Source organism: Meles meles, chromosome 10, assembly GCF_922984935.1.
Source record: "Meles meles chromosome 10, mMelMel3.1 paternal haplotype, whole genome shotgun sequence".
Lineage (NCBI taxonomy): Eukaryota > Metazoa > Chordata > Mammalia > Carnivora > Mustelidae > Meles > Meles meles.
The window spans coordinates 97,076,921-97,095,134 of NC_060075.1; the positions used below are offsets into that span (position 1 = coordinate 97,076,921).

The window sequence follows — 18,214 nt, forward strand, 5'->3', positions numbered from 1 at the left end:
TCCATGCCAGGCAGAGACCTGAGGCACACTGCATCCGACAGGCGAGGAGATGAGCCGTCTTACCATTAACTTATCCTAGGACCTGTATCTTACTTCATTACACGTCAAACATCATTTAAATAATCAGAAAGAATCAATTTCCTCATCTAGTAACTGACTATGCATTTTCTTTAACAACAACAAAAAAAGTTTCATCAACTATTTTCAGACATTTTCATCGAACATCAGGAGTTTCTACGTTTTACCGCTGGCCGCAGCCGAAGAGGGGTGAGAGGCTTGAAAAGCAAAATGACGAGCTGGCTTTAAAGCGTTACGTGACCAAGTATTAGGCCCCATGTGAACTCCCACTGATGATATCAGCATTTGGAGAGGCTCTCGAATGCGGGTTTTCACCCCAGACTCAGAAAAGGCCACAGAGGGGCGCCTGGGTGGCTCAGTGGTTTAAGCCGCTGCCTTCAGCTCGGGTCATGATCTCAGGGTACTGGGATCGAGTCCCGCATTGGGCTCTCTGCTCGGCGGGGAGCCTGCTTCCCTCTCACTCTCTCTGCCTGCCTCTCTGCCTACTTGTGATCTCTCTCTGTCAAATAAATAAATAAAATCTTTAAAAAAAAAAAAAAAAAAAAAAAAAGAAAAGGCCACAGAATTTTTCACTTGTGCAGATGCCCCCCGTCCTCCTCTACCCCAGGCCACGGCTGTTGTGGGAGTTAAGACACTGCTCACAACGTCCCGTCCACAGGGCAGAGGGAACTGGGGCAGGCCCTGGCAGATGAGAAAGCAGACCCTGCTGGGCCCAGGCAGGCTCGCCTGTGCAGAGACAACCAGACGTGGTCTCAGCCCTGAACAGGGGCCCCGGAGCTCTTCTTTGTCCAAACACCCGTGTGCTTTCCAGATGGCCAAGCGCTGTGCATGGAAGACAGGATGGTGAGGACCGTAACCAAGGAGCCCTGTGGGCTTCAGGGACCCTGGCAGACCAGCAGCTGAGCCCAGGGACTTGGCCTTCACGGGTGCAGATCCCAGGCTCCACGAGCTGTAGCAGGACACCCCTCTACACCCCTGTTGCCCTGGGTGACCTCTGTGTGTCCCAGTTATCAGGCTCCAAGGAGCAGAACCAGAGCCGGGCAGCGTCTGGGAGCCCCACCCTACCTGAAATCTGCATAAATACCTGCTTTTGTTCCCATTTTCCATGTCTTAATGACAAAACAGACATGATAACAAAATGTCACGTAAAGAACTATGTTTATCCAGCTGTCTTCCATGAACTCAGTTTTTAGCTAGAATATCACGGTGAGCAGAGTAAAATGCAGACACGCGTGGCCGGAGGTGGTCTAGGAGAAGGCTGGGATGAAGTACTGCAGGGACACGTCTTCGTGGAGCAAATCAAAATGGACAAGCTTGTTGCTGACAATGTCTGCAGAGAGAGGAAACCTGTCACCACAAAGACCCTACCCAGCAAGCCGCTGTGTCTTCTCCTGGAGCCTGGCCTCCTTATGCTCAGCCCCCCTGCTGTGGGACCAGCCCACAGAACTTTGGCAAAGAGCCTCCGTTTACCAAAATCGGGGTCCTTCCAGGAAAATGCGGTTTCCCGCCCGAGAGTGACCTAAGTGTGTGAAGGCCCAGTGCTCCCCACCTCCCCCCAGGGACAGGCTGCGGTGCGCACCAGGGCGTAGGAGGGCTGCACATCGCACCAAGGCCCAGGCTGGGCACTGCTCGGGGTGGAGGGCAAACTCCATAGGAGGCCTGCTCCGTTCAGCAGCAGTGAGGGGCAGGACCGACAGCAGTGGCCAGGGCCACGGCCACCAAGGGTAAAGAGGTGGGAGCAGTGCAGGGATGCCGAGGGCAGGTCGCTTGCTCCCTAGGCCTCTGAGACCAGCAGCTGAGACCACGTGGAGACCATTAGGGTGGCCCTGGCCAAGTGCCAGGCTGAAGAGGGACTGGTCCCAGGGGACAGGGGTGGGGAAGGGGCACAGTGCCAGCAGAAATGCCCTACAGAGAGGTGGCAGGTGGAGACAGAGGGCGTGGGGCAGAGTGCCCTGGGACAGGGGAGGGGATAGCGTGGGCAGCAGATAGGACACTTACAGGACGCCACCCCAGAGGCAGAAACTACAGGCAGAAAAGCTGGTTTGAAGGATGAAGGAAAGGGTAGGAGAAATCCACATTTTGTCACAATCTCCTGGTCTATCTCTGCCACTCTTGGGGACCCCAAAGTCCCCTTTCCGAGGGCACTAGCAGCTCAGATGGCCGCCTGGCCCAGAACCAACATGGCCCAAGAGGGCGCACTCAAGGGCAATGTCACCCCACCGCTGGGCTTCCGCTCTGCACCTACCACTGCTCGGTTACACTGGAGCCACCTGCAGGGCTCGCCAGGACCACAGCAGCACAGCCAGCAGCCTGTCTGGGTTCGTCAGCACATGGGGGGCCGTCTTAAGCCCGCACGGACCCCACGCTAAGGCACAGCTCCCACAGTCCTCAGACCCAGGAACACGCAACAGGCCAGCCCAGGGGCTCTTAGAATGCAGCGCACGGGGACACTGGCACCTGCCCCAGGACCCAGCCATTCCAGCATCTCCGACCCTAACCTGGGCCCTCTGTCCTCTGCACACCACCTCCTGTGCCCCATCACCCCACCTAGTGCCTTCCACATGTGCTAACTGCCCTGCGTGATCTGCTTCGCTGCATGTCTCTCCTCCTGGAGGGCTGTGTTCTTGGGACAGGCCCCTAGAATTCTCTGTTCCTCGTCTAGAGCACTGGCAATCTGCCAGTTGCCAGGTGCACTCCTGGACTGTCCTCAGCTCCGCCCCCAGGGCTCAGCCTGACAGTTCTTCCACAAGAGGCCATGCTCCCTATCCACTGCCGTGTCATCACAGTGGCAAGGAAACAGAAAAATCCTTGAAAAGTTCGGGGTGAGTGAGCACTTCGTCATGGGCAGCCAATAACTGAGAGACAGGTGCACCGCTGAGGAAGGCAGGGCCGACCCTGACTAAGGTACCACTGTGAAAAACCGGGAGTTGAGAGGAAGCCAGACGCCCAGATACGGGACGACTGCAGGAACAAGAGCAGAAGACCTTCAGCCCAAGCCCAGTTTATGGAGTCAGAGCGTCCTCGCGTCAGGTCAGACCAACACGGCAAGACTGCACAATCAGCATCCGTCCTCCGGAATCTTCTCCCCAGGACATGAGCGAGCGCCACGTGACAGTTGGGTGAGGCGGCCACAGCCCTGTGCCAAGCCAGCACAGCTGAATCCAGGAAAACCCGAGCCCCCGCCCACCCTAGAGCACGGGGCCCCCGCGGCTGAGCTGTGTCTGCGCACCGCCGCGAGCCGGCCTCTGGTTATGGGATCGGAGACGCACATGAGGACCCCCGCGCACTCACTGCACACGGCCCGCGTGGGGTTCACTTGCTGCCCAGCAAGGAACTGTAGGAGCTTCCGGATGTCTATGTGCACTTCAGCCATCTGCTCTGGGTCTCGATCCTGGGAGGCGTCCTCAGAGGCTGCAAAGACATGAACAGCTCGTGATGAGACAGGGAAGCCGGGCTGGCGCGATGACAGGGGAAATCAATGATTTACGGTCCCTCTGGCTGGCGCGGCCCAGAGACGCCACCGAAGTGCACACGCCATCGCCGGCTGAGTGAGCAGGTGCCAAGAGCTTCTCTCTAAACACTGCAAATTCCCAGCGAATCTTCCTTTACGGCGACCTGAGGTATGACCCGCTCTCCCCATTCTGGTCCAAGAAAGCGGTCCCTATTAGTTCCCGGACATGTAGTGAGGAGCAGATCACACAGAGCTCGCGCAACACCGCCCCTTCCAAAGGGGAATGAAAAGAAAGAAAAGGTCCTTTCGACTCTGGGCAAGCATCAGAGACAAGACCTTTATCATAATTTACGAAAATTAAGAGCACAATAACACTGTGCCTGTGAAGGCAGTCACTTCACAGGACAGCTAGCAAAGCCTCGGTTGTGCGGACTGCACTTGGCTGGAGCGAGACGTGCTTCTCTACAAGGTAAAAGCCTTTCTGGCCGCGCTGACGGGCCTTCCATACGCCACTTTGCACTTGCACATTTTTACTGTAAAGGTGATGGGCCTCTCACGTGGGAGAGGGCGCATGTGCGGGGGCGCCTGGGTGGCTCATTCGGTTAAGCCCCTGACTTCAGCTCCGGTCATGACCTCAGGGTCCTGGGTTCGAGCCCTGCGTTGTTAGGATCTGCACTCAGCAGGGAGTCTGCTTCTCCCTCTCCTTCTGCCCTTCCCCCAACTCTAAGATATATAAATGAAATCTTGGGGGGAAAAAAAAAGAACATGTGTGAGACTAATCCAGCTTCCAAGTCATCCACGGAGTTCCCCGGGCCCCACCTGCCGCCCACTTCAGCACTTAGCACCCACTAAGTGCATGGTCCATGGCCACAAGCTATGTGGGTACCACTCAGGTCCCCCCGTTCCCCCATCCAGTCAGTTACCCTGTCATTCACCACTACCTAACTGGTCCTATGGTCTGTGTTGCCATGTAAGGAATGAAAAATCTGGTCAGGAGAGGAAAGCAGCCATCTGCTAACCTAATTTCATAAATACGAGGGACTAAAGTGGGAGGAAACAAAACCTTGTCTACCTTGTGATGCCATTCCAGGTGAGAAATGGGCAGAAACAGGTCACTAGGGGCCCCCAGGGGACCAGTGGGGCAGGTGCCGCTCCTTAGGCCAGGAAGGCCAACCTTCCCCGCTCGGACCTCAGCTGCCTGTTCCCTCCCCAAGTGTGAACCCGAGATCTCTACCTGGAACATGGGTAGAGATCTCTCCCATGTTCCAGGTAGAGATCTCAGCAAGATGTGACCCCTGCGACAATGTATCACACACAGAACAGAACCACCGGAACACTTACCCAAGGGAGGGTTCCCCAGGTCTTTAAAGTGAGTTGTAACACACACTAGTTCTGTTTCTATTTTCAAGTTCAAATCTCCACTTAGGTTTGCTTCGATAATCTGCAAATTGAATATTTTATAGTCTTAAAAAAAGAAAAGGAAAGCAAAAAGGGGTGGGAGAGGACATACATCAGCTTCTGCCAAACCAGGTGACAAGGTAGCCCCACAGCCCCAGACCACTCCCGACGGCAGCAAGACCCACCCAGCATCCCCGACAGGGGAGACTTGGAAACCCCCAGAGAAGGGGCCCCTCAGAGAGAAGACCTTACTCCAGCGTGACTGTCTGGAGCTAAGGTCTGGAGAAGACCTTAGCTCTACCCACGGTTTCCTTAGCGATCATCACCTGTCACTTCCGGAAGACTGACTGAGAGTGCCGGACACCCAACAGGAAGTGCCTTCCTGTGCCCAGAGAGCAACAAGGCCCCGTGAAGGTATGCCACCCTGCCTGCTTCCAGTGACACGTGGCACAGGCTGCACATGCTACCCAGTGCTACTGGGAGGGGCCCCAGGTCTGTGTAGCCAAGGACTCCCCCTCTGCCACCATGTCACGATAGTCACTACTGCATTAGCCAAGAAGCTCATGTGTACAGGTCTGCAAAGGTGCTGGGCTAAAAGGTGAGGCAGAGCAGGACAGAGCTCCCACCACTGCCACCGACAAGGCATCTGGACGTGCAGCCAGACTGGGTCCCAGACCCCAGCCCATACCTCTGGAACCAAAACCCCAGCGGGCCTCACAAGACTCCGGGGCTGGAGCGGGAGGGGGCCACAGGAAGCCTGGTGTGGACTCCTGGCTGTTGGTGCAGGTCTCCCTTGCTCCTGCACGGGTCCCCCCCATACTGCCCCACAGGCCAAATCCCTCCCTGCAGGAGGTGGGGGAAGGGCAGGAGTCTCAGCAAGGGTGTCCAAGCACCTCCAGGGTGATCCCCCACCTTTCCACTCTCTTTCCTACAACCCTCAGAGGCAGAACTCTGGTCACCAAGCCATGCTCCCTGTGCACCTGGCCCCTCCGGAACCTTTCCACCAAGTACTCCAGGCCATAGCAGCTACGCCATGACATCTCTCTATACACATTCCAGAGGAGAGAAAAACACCCCCGATGACTCTGTCTAGGCCACTTTGCTGAGTCATTTCCACTGGACCGCAAAAACAAACAAGCAGAGCCTGGGATTAATTTGCCTTGCCTTTACCCCTGGGGCTGCTCTGAGCGTCTCCGAGGTGCCGGAGTGGGCCCAGAGGGAGCTCCCAGCCTGACAACTGGATCAACAGGAGAGCAGCCACTGGAGATCACGACGTTCTGGGAAGCCTTGTCCTGGGCTAAGCGGACAGGACACTCAACTTCCAGCCAACTCCAGTGATTCATTCAAGAGATACCATTAGATGAAATACGGAATGTGCTCTCAGAGACATAAGGAAACAAGGCCTGACTGTTGAACACACTCTTAATGGGCCACGGAGATAAATGCGATAAGTGAGGGCAAACACGAAACTCCCCGTTTCGGGGTGGCAGCAGAGAAGCACCAAGAACGGGGCTTCCGCAGATGGCTATGGATCGGCGGGCTCTCCGCACAGGCTGGGTCCCTGGGCCCCCCGGGACACTGCAGCGGTGAGCATGAAAGCATCCGTGCCTCTACCCAGCCGGGCCTCCTCCCAGGGCCCAGGGCCTGAACCAAACACTCCTGAAAGTCGCGGACTATTCCTCTCCGAAGAAGTCGTCACTTACAAGGTGATTGCTGAGGTTCCTCATTTTCTCCACGATGCTCTTCATTGTCTTCAAGACCGGAAGATAAATGCTGACCTACAAAAACAGCGACACACATCGAGAGTACTGAAAACACAAACACAGTCAAGTGCTGACGGGCTCGCCACCTGGGCTCGGACTGTGTGTCGGCTGAACAGCTCTAAAATCCTGTCGTAAAGTTGTCTCAATAAAGCTCCTCTCAAAATATGAAAAGAAAACAACTTTATAACTTTGTTCGCTCCTGCCAGCCTCTGGTTACCGGGGCGACCGCGTCCCCGTGGGCACTCTCCTGGGGCCAGAATGCAGCCCTTCGGCTGAGATGCTGCTGCACGTGCCCAGGGGATGGCACTCAGCACCGCCGGGGCCTGTCCTCTGAGGGGCCAGAGCCACATGCTGGGCTTCCTCCCACCCCGACAGGCGCCGCGAGCCAGTCCGGCCCCGGTGCTTGAATCCTAGCGATGCCCGAGATGGTGCTATCAGCACAGGTGCCCTTGGCAGGAGTCAGTAAGATCTCTCCAATCTCCCTGCAGCGTGTCTTCCAGAGCGTGTGAGCAAGAGGCAGGGCACCCTTTGTGATCGTCGTTCCTCTCAGGGGCTCTGGGACTCCTGCCAGCAGGACTGGAGGAGACCTCCTCTTGGTTCTTACCCGTGTTCTGGGCACCACTTCTGTCCCCCCAAGTGCTACATTAGGTTAGTTAATTAAGCACAATGATCCAAGCACTTTGCTCTCTTGTGTGCGGAGTGTAGCTTTTCTACTACACGCAGCGCTGTTTTAAGATGTTTTACGTAATCAACGGAAGGCAAATACTGCAAGCTTTTTCCTGCAGTGTCCTTTAAAAATGACTAGCATTTCCTCTCAGTTACTAAACAAGTTCTAAATAAGGTATGCTGCGAGCCCATAACTGACAGCAGGGAATTCTCATCACAGCACTCAACATGTCATGAGCAGAAGACGATGGGCATCACTCACGTCGGAGTCCGGGACTGTAGGTTCTTGCAAATCCTTCCACAGTTTTCTAGGAATAACCTTAACAGGGATGTCGTGTGTCACAATGCGGCTACTGCTCGACACAGATAACTGCCAAGAGAAAAATTAGAACATATTTTCAGTGTCGATGTTAAAAAAGCAAACAGAGTTGCCGAAGGACAAACAGAAACTGATACCAAATCTAACTGGAATGTTCTGTGTGTTCATCAAAGCCCATTCACCAAGTACTTATGGCGCACCTGTTCTGCTCGAGTCCCATAAGGAGTTGGACATGTGGTGAATTAAGACATGTCCCCGCTCTCCTGGGGCTCACATAATTCAATAAGCAAGAAACCAACACACAGGGCATCTGCCTTCAGCTCAAGTCAGTATCTCAGGGTCCTGTTATCGACCTGCTTGGCGAGAAGCCTGCTTCTCCCTCTCCCTCTGCTGCTCCCCGTGCTTGTGCACGCGCACACTCTCTTTCTCTCTCCCAAATGAATAATCTTTTTAACAAGGGGGAGAAGGCTCCAGTGTGAGGGCAGGTGGGGAGAAGAGGCACCAGGGTGTGGGTTTCAGAGAGTCAGAAGGGGAGACATTCCAAGCAGGATCCCCAGGCTCCCCAAAGTCTGGGAGCTGGGCAAGAAGGGGACACTCTGGGAACCATTTGGATGGCGGCAGTTGGTGATCTGGCTCCAAGACAGGTGGGGCCGGGCGTGCAGGGCTCTGGCCATCATGGTAAGACATATGAACACCATCCTGTGAGCCAGGAGAGCCCGTGGTGTGTGTGTCTCAAGGAGAGCCAGGTGATAGAGGCTTCTGGAAGCAGCACGAAAAATGGGAGCATTCTGGGAGAATCAGAGGTCACCCGAAAGTGTCACAGAGGAGGTGGGGAAAACCCTTCCAAGGTGGAACTGGACAGAAAGCATAATCTCATGTGGGGATACACAGGAGAGGACGCGGGAGTGCTGTGGCCTGGGAAAAGGCAGGGTCCTAGCTGAATGCAGTGGATCACACCACCACCGAGGTACGAGAAGGCCTGACTAACAGAAAGCAAGCATTTGTGTGCACTTCCTTCCTTTTAATAAAACCAACCGGCTTTCTCCAGGCCGTTGGAAAGCCTAGATTTACAGGCACTGGCATCCCTCCCAGGAAGTGTCTGGAACGCCCACTCCTGCTCACCAGCTCTATGGACACGGTGAGGCAGGGGAAGTGCTTGTTCGTCAGTTTGACCTTCAGGGCTCTGGCATTCTGGGCCGTCTTCAATGCTCGAGACAGATTTTCCGACGTCAGCTCCAAGTAGATTGCATTGTTTTCTGCAGAGACACCCTCCATCTGGAATTCACTGAAGAAGTTCTCCTGCGGGAAGGAAGAGAGGGGGCCTGTGTGGCCTCTGGCGGGCTCGGGGTGCAGTTCCCGGCCTCTGGCTGCGCGGGTTCACCTGCTCCAGCTCACACCACATGCTCACGCCCCCGCTGGCCACTTTGTCCGAGAGGATGAAGTTCAGCTTCTGCGGGCTGATGCGGAGCGTGCAGGTCTTGGCGAGCTTGGCTATCATGGTGCTGACCCCTGTGGCGGGGCAAAGCCGGGAATCAGCGGGAAGCACACGGAGGGTCTGGAGCACAACCTAGCTGGGACCACGCTGCAGCCTGAGGCCACTGCCTGCTGGGAAGACAACATGTCTGTCCCTTCCCGCAGGAAAGCACTCTGACACCCTGAGGTTGCGTGGCCTCCTCATAGCCCTGCCAGGTGTGGCGGGATGAGGACAGCCAGCTGAGGGGTTACCTGGCCCCTAGCTGAGGGGTCCCTCACTCATCCTGCACCGAGGCCCGCAGGGGGCTACAGCCCCGAGGCCAGTGCAAGGCTGGGCACCCACAGGGCGCAGGGACCCCTGCGGCCCCACTTCCAAGGCAGGTCCGCGCTGGAAGAAGCCACCTGGTCCCAATCAAGTCGGGGAAATCAGCCTGGATACCTCGGCACCTGCTCTGCTGCCTGCCCGTGCCCACCCCTGACCATCCCTTCCACCCCGGGGAAGCCGCGTCCACGCCCCATCCTGAGCCACAACAACGCCCCTCTGGCCCCACACCTCCATCCCCCGCGCCCCCTGACCCTCCCCCGGACCCTCCCGCGGCCCCCACGCCCCGAACCCCCAACCCTTCCGCGCCCCCATGCCCCGCGCCCCCTTGACCCATGCCCCACGACCCAGCCGCGCCCCCTGACGCTCCCGCGGACCCTCCCGCGGCCCCCACGTCCCGCACCCCGCGGCCCCCACGTCCCGCACCCCACGCCCCGCGCCCCCTGACCCTCCCGCGCCCCCGTCCTGCATCCTCGTCCCTCGGGCGCCCGCACACGACCCCGCGGGGTCCCGGACGCACGCGCTGCCGCTTCCGGTCCGCCAGCCCCTCCCCGACCCCCGCGGCGGGCGCGGCCCCCGCTCACGCGTGAAGTGGTTCAGACAGGCCGCGTCCACGATCTTGCCCCGAAACTTCATGGCGGGACGCGGGCCCGCGCGGGGCGTCAGTGGCGGCGACTCGAGTCCCCTCCTCAGCTTCCCGCCGGAAACGCCGCCGCGAGCGCATTGGTTCCGCCGCCCGGCCTGCCCCGAGGGAGGCGGGGCCCCACGGTCACGCCCCCCGGGGAGGCGGGGCCCCACGGTCACGCCCCCGGGGAGGCGGAGCCTGGAGCCAAGTCTCCAGGAGAGGGCTTCCCGGGTCACCCTCGAGGCGAGTCACGGGGGAGGCGGGTCCGGGTCTCAGTCGGGGTCGCACCCCGGGGAAGGCGTGGTCCGGGGCCACGTCCTCGGCTGCGGTCGGGCTCCAGGTCACATCCCGAGGGGTCGGGTCCGGGGCGGTGACCGCGGGAGGGGGCGTACGCGAGTCCCGTTCCGGTCGCCTCCGGGGGACATGGGGTCTCCGGTCCGCTCCGGGCGCGCTGGCGTCGGTCGTGCCCGGTGGCGGCCTCCGCGCGTGGTAACGTGCGGGCCGCGGCCCCCGGGAGCGGGCGCTGCCTCGGCGGGTTCGCGGTCGGGGAGAGCTCGGGGCCGCCGCCCTGGGCCGCCGGGACGCGCCCCGCAGGACCCGCAGCTGCTCCCCAGGACCCAGCGACGCGGTCACCGAGCGCACCCCTCGAGCCGCGGGCGCTCCGGACGGCCGCCCCGGGGCTCGGGTCGGACATGGAGCTGGGACCGTCGGCGTCCGGGTGAAAGCCGGCTGCGCACCCACAGAAGCGGGTTATTCGCGGGGACTGCGGACGGCGCAGGAGCCGCTTTGTGGGGGGGCCGGGCGACCGTCCGCGGAGAGAAGGGGGCGGGGGCGAGGGTCCCGGAGGCCCCGGTCCGTACGGGGACGCAGTCCGCCCCTCCCCCCGGCCCGGGTCTGCAGGTGTCCCCGCGGACGGCTCTGCGCCCGGTCGGTCCCCGCAGGTCCCCCTGGAGCGGAGGACCGCACCCCTGCGCCTCCCCGCCCCCGCCTCCCTGCCTCACTGAGATGCTCCGTTTACTTCGCGTCCTGGAGACCTAAGGGGTGACCTGGCAAGCTCGTCTCCAGACGGACTCCTCCGGATCGCGTTGAAATTCTGACGGCGTCGGTGATGTACACGACGTCGCAGAATTTCAAAGAACAAAACAGGAAATGGAGCATCCGCTGAATGCAACGTGGTTTCTCAAAGACAAGATCATCCATGCTAGGAATGTGTGATTTGGGGGAACCGGAGTGGCTCCGCAGGCGGCTCTAGATGGAGGGTAGTCAGTACCAGCCCCACGTTGGGCATGGAGCCTACTTAAAAAAAACTGTAAAATAAAAAGTGTTCATTTTAATGTGCTTTGCAAATAAGGACCCACAAACTTGCTTTTAACTTGACAGGTAGAATCAAGATGTGAAAATGAATACAAAGTATTCGAAAGGCGTAAAATACAAAAATTACAAATAATTCTGCCTATTTAAAGACTATAACGTGAAATTTAGTTGCAGTCTACATTCTAATAGAGAAGTGTTTACCAAACCAAATGTGATTTAATGTCACCTTTTTTTTTGTGAACAAAACATTCTTGCTTTGTTAGGACATAAATTAAGTTTTTTAAGATGTTATTTATTTTCGAGAGAGAGAGAGAGAGAGAGACAGAGCACGAAAGGGGGTAGGGTCAGAGGGAGAAGCAGACTCACCGCAGATCCTGATGGGGGACTTGATTCCAGGACTCCAGGATCTGACCCAAGCTGAAGGCAGTCACCCAACCAACGGAGCCACCCAGGTGCCCTGGCATAAATTAATTTTGAAATAGATAAGTTATTACATGAGGTGGTTGCTATGGAGATCACATAAATGTAAAGAATGTCTCTAAATAAACTTTGTAAACAATGTTTCACAGAATATTGACCTTCTTTTTTTTTTTTAAAGGTTTTATTTTTAAGCAACCTCTACACCCAATGTGAGGCTCATACTCATGACTCCCAAAACCAAGAGTTACCTGCTCCAGCGACTAAGCCACCCAGGCACCCCTGATCTTCACTTTATGTGACATAATTTTATGCCATAAGAAATAACTTTTTAAACTTGCTAAGAAGACTTCCATGATAATGCATTCTGTGTAGACAAAGGCCCAAATAATATAGAGAATTTTGACCCAACAGTTATAAAATGAAGCTGTAATGATCTTTTCCTGAAAGAGAAAAGGGATCTTATGTATGAAGTCTTGCAGTTTCCTTAAGCTAAATTAAATAGGTTTAGCAACTAATAATTTCAGTTCTGATAATTAAATATACTGCACTACTTCCCTACATTCTTTCCCCAAATGATCGTGCAGTAAGGAACGAGATCACCAGCGATCGCTAGAAACCTGTGTGTGCTACTGAGTTTTTCTTTTTCTTTCTTTCTTTCTTTCTTTCTTTCTTTCTTTCTTTCTTTCTTTTCCTTTTTAGAGATTTTATTTATTTATTTGCCAGAGAGAGACACAGCGAGAGAGGGAAGATAAGCAGGGGCAGTGGGAGAGGGAGAAGCAGGCTTCCCGCTGAGCAGGGAGCCCCAGGTGGGGCTCGATCCCAGGACTCTGGAATTATGACCTGAGCAGAAGGCAGACACTTAATGACGGAGCCACCCAGGCGTCCCAAGTTTTCTAACAGCATGTAGATTCATGTTGCTGTCAGTTCAGCTGGTAAACAGCCTTCCGATGTAAAAACAGCCACATCTCAGGGTTAGGAAATGAGACACGGGATGACCTAGGGACGGGTGTTGGTGGTGTTCATTATGTCGGTGTCCTGTGGGAGGAAATGCCCTAATTTTGTCCTCAAATGGAAATATAACCAGAGGGTAGCAGATGAAAGTGTTTGCTGGCTGTTGCCCAGGGTGGGTCAGGTGCTCGCTCATCTTCCCCAACCCCTGGGGGGGAGGATTTACTGCAATCCCAGTGCTACCACTTAGTGTCGGAAATCTTACCCCAGGGGAAAGAGACTGGCATGGCTCAGAGCTTCTGCAGTGGATTTGACAGGCGGTATTTATCTTTCTTTTTTCTTTTACATGAAAACACATAAAATGAAGGAAAGCGTACTGTAAGGCGGCATGAGGGCACGTCCTTTGAGAATTGTCCCAGTTTAAGGCACGGTTTTTGCTTAAACGGCTTTTCAGAGACTTCTCATCTTTTAGATGCTGAAGGAAAAATACTTCCATAAATGTCATAAACATCATTAGAATTAACGTTCATGGAGCCCGTGACAACTGTCAGGCACAATGCTCAGGGGTGGGGTTATTTTTTTTTTAAGATTTTATTTTATTTATTTATTTGACAGAGAGAGAAAGAGCACAAGCAGGGGAAGCAGCCAAGGCAGAGGGAGAAGCAGACTCCCCGCTGAGCAGGGAGCCTGATACAGGGCTCGATCCCAGGACCCTGAGATCATGACCTGAGCTGAAGGCAGATGCTTCCACTGAGCCCCCCAGGCGCCCCAGGGTTGGCGTTCTGAAGAAGGGGACCCCCACCTCCCAGGACAAGGGAGACCAGCATTTGTCGGCTCCCTCCTGTCTTTCAGGCATGGGTCCCAGCAGGCTGAGTTAGAGACCCATCACTTATGTATCACTTTGATGAAAAACCCCAGAAGCCAGTTGCTGATTCCCCAAGTTGAAAGGTGGGGAACTGCGGAGAAGAGCAACGGGAGCCATGGCATCAGGGTAGGTGGGTAGGTGGGTTGGCTTCCTGGCCGGTTTCCCAGGAAGATCATGGGTCAGAGTTCTGCCCCACGTGTGTGCTCTGGCCATCGTCTGTGTGTGTATCCGGCTTCTCATTACATTGCCAGCACCAACGAACATAGGGGGCTCTGCCATCCTGAAGTCTTCCTACAGGAATGGGGATTGGGATCCCCAGAAATGAGAACAGGCAGGAAATGGGCAGTGTCTTGGTCACCGACAGATGTGTAAGGAACTCTCCCGAAACTGGTGGCTCCGACAACAAGGGTCTGTGCTGTCTTCATGAGTCTGGCCTCTTGCACTTGCACCTGCACGTCCCGATGAGGCTGTATTCAGCTGGGGGCTGGTCTAGGGGTCTCCCCCACATACCTGGCGCTTGGCGCTGGGTGTGTCCCGGGGCACTTCCTTCTGCTCCCTGTGGTCCCCCATCCTCCTGGAAGGGTGATCCTGGATGGTGATCCAAGGAGCCGGCAGAAGCAGCAGGGTCTCCAGAATTCCTACAACATCCCTTCTGTCTCTTTCCATCAGTCAGTGCAAGTCCCGGGCCAGCCTAGAGACAAGGAGGCCAAGGTACAGACCGCCCCTCTGGTTAGGAGGAGCGGCCAAGTGGAGCAGCCAAGGGGCGTGCATAGGGGATGCAGAGAGAGGACTCTGTGCTCCTAGAACAGCCCGCAACCCAACCACCGCCAAACGTGAGGCTTGAAAGAGAGAGGGGTGTATACAAGTTTCCTGTCCTCGTGTTCCAAGATCTCCAGGTAATTCCATAAGAGCTCCCTTCACTCTTACTGGGCTTGCCACAGGGCATTTCTCTGACAATGCAAACCACCTGTCCTAGAACGCTGCCCAAGGTCACAGCCATTGTTAGCTTTGAAACTGGTCAGGACCCTGCATCTCCACACTAACGCTGCCCAGACAGTCATGCTCACTGGCTGAAATAGGATTCTATCTTCAATTCCCCAACCTGAGGAGGATCTCGGGCCACCAAAGGATGCCGTGGAGATGGGCGTCATTCCCACCCAGTGTGGGTGCCTGCCTGGGGTAACTGTTGGCTCACCTGCCCTACGATGCCCTTGTGAACCAACTTCCACGCTGGTCGCTAGGAAGTGGTTGTATCATTCACTCCTGAGAGGAGTGGCTGCTTGGGGACCACCAGCCCCCTGCCCCCCGGGCCTGAGGGACGAACTTAGCCCTTCCTCCACGGCTTCAGTTCCCCTGGCTCCCCCTCCACCCCCCCACCTCCCTCCATCACACTGTCCCCACCGGACAATTGCCACAACTCCCTGTCTGGCTTCTGTGTGTCCACTGTTGGGCCGACTCCTCCGTTCTCCAACGGCAGCCAGATGGACACGTCTATACTCACATTTATCCCTGGTGGCCACAAAAGCATCACTCCTCAGTTAAAGCCGAAAATCTGTACTCTCTGGTCCAGCCTCATCACGTCACTTTTGCAAAGCTCTTCGACTTCTTTTGAAACAAAACACCACACACGGGGCGCCCGGGTGATCAGTGGGCTAAGGGACTGCCTTAGGCTCATGTCATGTTCTCAGGGTCCTGGGATTGAGCCCCGCATCGGGCTCTCTGCTCAGTGGGGAGCCTGCTTCTCCCTCTCTCTCTGCCTGCCTCTCTGCCTATGTGATCTCTGTCAAATAAATAAATAATCTTAAAAACAAAACAAAATACCACACACATGTCTCCTTAGAGCAACACGACTAACTACCCCACATGCTGTCCCCCTTGCCCCAAGTCCCCATGCAGCGGGTCCCTTGTGGCTTCATGGTTTCACCGAAGAGCCACCTTCTCCACGGAAGCCCTGTGTGTCTGGTGGGGCACCTGTTGGCTGGCAGGAAGAGCACATCCATTGGGCTTTGTCCCCTGGAGCAGACCGAAGCTTCCCATGGCCCTGAGGCTTCCCAAGTGGCCCCTGTGCTGAGGGGAGGCTCTAAAAGGGCTGAAGGTCTGAATTCTGTGCTGCAGCCTTCCTCTCCTGTGACAGAATGGAAGGCCCCCTGCCACCACGCCACGTCTGTGTCCCCACACTCAGGAACACGTGGGCCAGTGCTGTGGCGGCTGCCTTCTCTACTTCCTCCTGAGGGCGTCCTGGCTTTCAGAAGGGCCAGGGACTTCCCTCGGGTGCCCGGGGCCGTGAGGAGACGGGTCAGCCTGGGGACCCCTGGCCTGGATCTCTCACTTGCCAGGAGCTGCCCCACTTTGTATTTCTGTATTTCCTTTGTGTTCAAATTCCCTCCTTCCATTTCTGTTGTTCATTCCCACTCCACAGGGTGTCCGCCTGTAGATTTCAGCTCAGGTCGGGATCTCAGTGTCTGGAGATCGAGCCCCGGGTTGGGCTCCACACTCAGTTTAAGATCTCCTCTCTCCCTCCCTCTCTGCCCCTGTCCTGCTAATGTGAACGCTCTCTCGCTCTCTCTCTCTTTTATTTATTTTTTGACAGAGAGAGATCACAAGTAGGCAGAGAGGCAGGCAGAGAGAGAGGCAGAGAGAGAGGAGGAAGCAGGCTCCCTGCAGAGCAGAGAGCCCGATGCGGGGCTCGATCCCAGGACCCTGAGATCATGACCTGAGCCGAAGGCAGTGGTTTAATCCACTGAGCCACCCAGGCGCCCCACGCTCTCTCTCTCTTAAATAAATCTTAAAAATAATAAGTAAAAGATAACTCAGAAACGGCCAGAAGGAAGAGCCCCACGGGGTGAGGTCTGGGGAAAGGGTATGGAGCTTCCACGCCTCCCCAGGGCACCACTTAACCCCCAAATCTCTGCATTCACCAACTTGGCTACTCTTTGAACCCCATCTTTTTGGGTTTTGACAGACACAAGCTTCATTATGTAAGCGTGACTGATGTAATCGTTGCCAGCAGGTGAATGAACTCCATCTCCAGCCTCTTTTCCTGAAGGTCAGGGGTGGGGGCTGGAAGTTCCAAACCTCCAGTCCCAAATGCCAGTGGGTTCCCTGGAGGGGTCCCAAGGTCCTCTCATTAGCATAGCAAGAGACACCTTTCTGCTCCTGTCTCTTAGTAAATTACTAGGGTTTTAGGAGCTTGAGCCAGAAAAGGGATAAAGGCCAGATATATCCTTTGTATTATAAATCATAGTATCATAGCGCTATTTCTGTAGATTCTCCTCCTTTGGAAGGTTTCCTGGCTTCCTACCAAGTTTCAGTTTTCATATGAACTTGATCAAAACACAACTCTTTTACTTTCTTGCATATATGTGTGTTTTAATCTTCTTTTTTTAAGATTTTATTTATTTGCATGAGAGAGAGGGAGCACAAGCAGGGGAGCGGCAGGCAAAGGCAGAGGGAGAAGCAGGCTCCCTGCCGAGCAGAGAGTCAGATGTGGGGCTTGATCCCAGGACCCTGGGATCATGACCTGAGCCAAAGGCAGAGGCTTAACCAACTGAGCCATCCAGGCGTCCTCTGTATGTTTTAATCTTTTTAAAACTTCACTGAAATTGGAAATATCAAGTACAGACACTTATTGTAGGCAAAATAGTGTCAGGGAACACTCGGGGACAAGCACCTGACTTCAATGATCGTTTCATGGCCAATCTTTCTCATCCATCCCTCGATACATGTCCTCCTCATATGTAATTCTGGAACATACCCTAAAAATACATTTCATCTGTAAATCATAAATCCATAAATCTAAATATAAAACAAACATATATTTTAAAAATCCATAAATCTAAATATCTAAAGCTAAGTGATAAAAATCCCCACAGCCACCGAAACATCGTTTTTAACAATCATCCCAAATAATCCTCTCACAAGTACCGTAAATTTTTTTCAGGCTTTTGACATCTTTTTCAGGTTTTTAAGTGGGATCAAATTGACTGTGTAGATTAGCGTACGGAGAACTGACATCTTGATAGTGCAGTTTCCATACGCACAGAGCAAGTGGGTCTCCCCAGTTCCTGGAGTTTTAGTTTAATGATCCACCAGTGTTTGTGGGCATCTTCATGGTGGGCTCCCCTGACCCACGATTCCAGGTCCTCATGGTCAACTGTGGTCGTGAAGCAGGTGACCCCGTTATGATTCACTTTCACGAGGTCAGTACAGTCCAACCCTAGGTCACATGCCTAGGTCACTCACCCCCATCATCCCCTCGCCTGGCTTCTGCCTCCTCCTCAATCACCCCAGGAAGGATGAGTGCAGGACAGTAAGGAGGTGTGAGAAACAGACAGACCACATGCACGTAGCTTTTATCACAGTATATTGTTACACTTGTACTGTTTTATTGTTAGTTATTACTGTTAATCTCTTCCTATCCTAATTTTTAGACTTTATGATACGTGTATCATAAAGGGAAACGTGGTATATATGGGGTTCTCTACTATCCACGGATTTAGGCACGAACGTATCCCCCCAAGGCAAAGGGGAACGACTGTACGGGTAGCTTAACTGCTTTATTTATTTTATTTT

At 54.9% G+C, this 18,214-nt stretch overlaps 1 protein-coding gene across 4 annotated transcripts; it reads right to left on the reverse strand.

Moving 5' to 3' along the window:
• Nucleotides 1-634: 634 nt before the first annotated feature.
• On the reverse strand, nucleotides 635-10,180 carry HUS1 (HUS1 checkpoint clamp component). Of its 4 annotated transcripts, none has more exons than XM_046021536.1 (8): nucleotides 10,055-10,180; nucleotides 9,057-9,184; nucleotides 8,798-8,974; nucleotides 7,619-7,726; nucleotides 6,631-6,705; nucleotides 4,871-4,970; nucleotides 3,370-3,489; nucleotides 635-1,408 (listed from the first exon to the last, which is right to left on the reverse strand). In XM_046021536.1, exons 1-8 carry the CDS (start codon nucleotides 10,104-10,106, stop codon nucleotides 1,326-1,328), a joined length of 843 nt encoding a protein of 280 aa, XP_045877492.1. In that variant the 5' UTR covers nucleotides 10,107-10,180; the 3' UTR covers nucleotides 635-1,325. The 4 variants fall into 4 exon arrangements, with proteins under 4 accessions (XP_045877492.1, XP_045877489.1, XP_045877491.1 ...); XM_046021533.1 differs by having other exon boundaries at nucleotides 3,308-3,489; XM_046021535.1 differs by having other exon boundaries at nucleotides 3,308-3,489; nucleotides 9,057-9,277; nucleotides 10,055-10,157.
• Nucleotides 10,181-18,214: the final 8,034 nt, after the last annotated feature.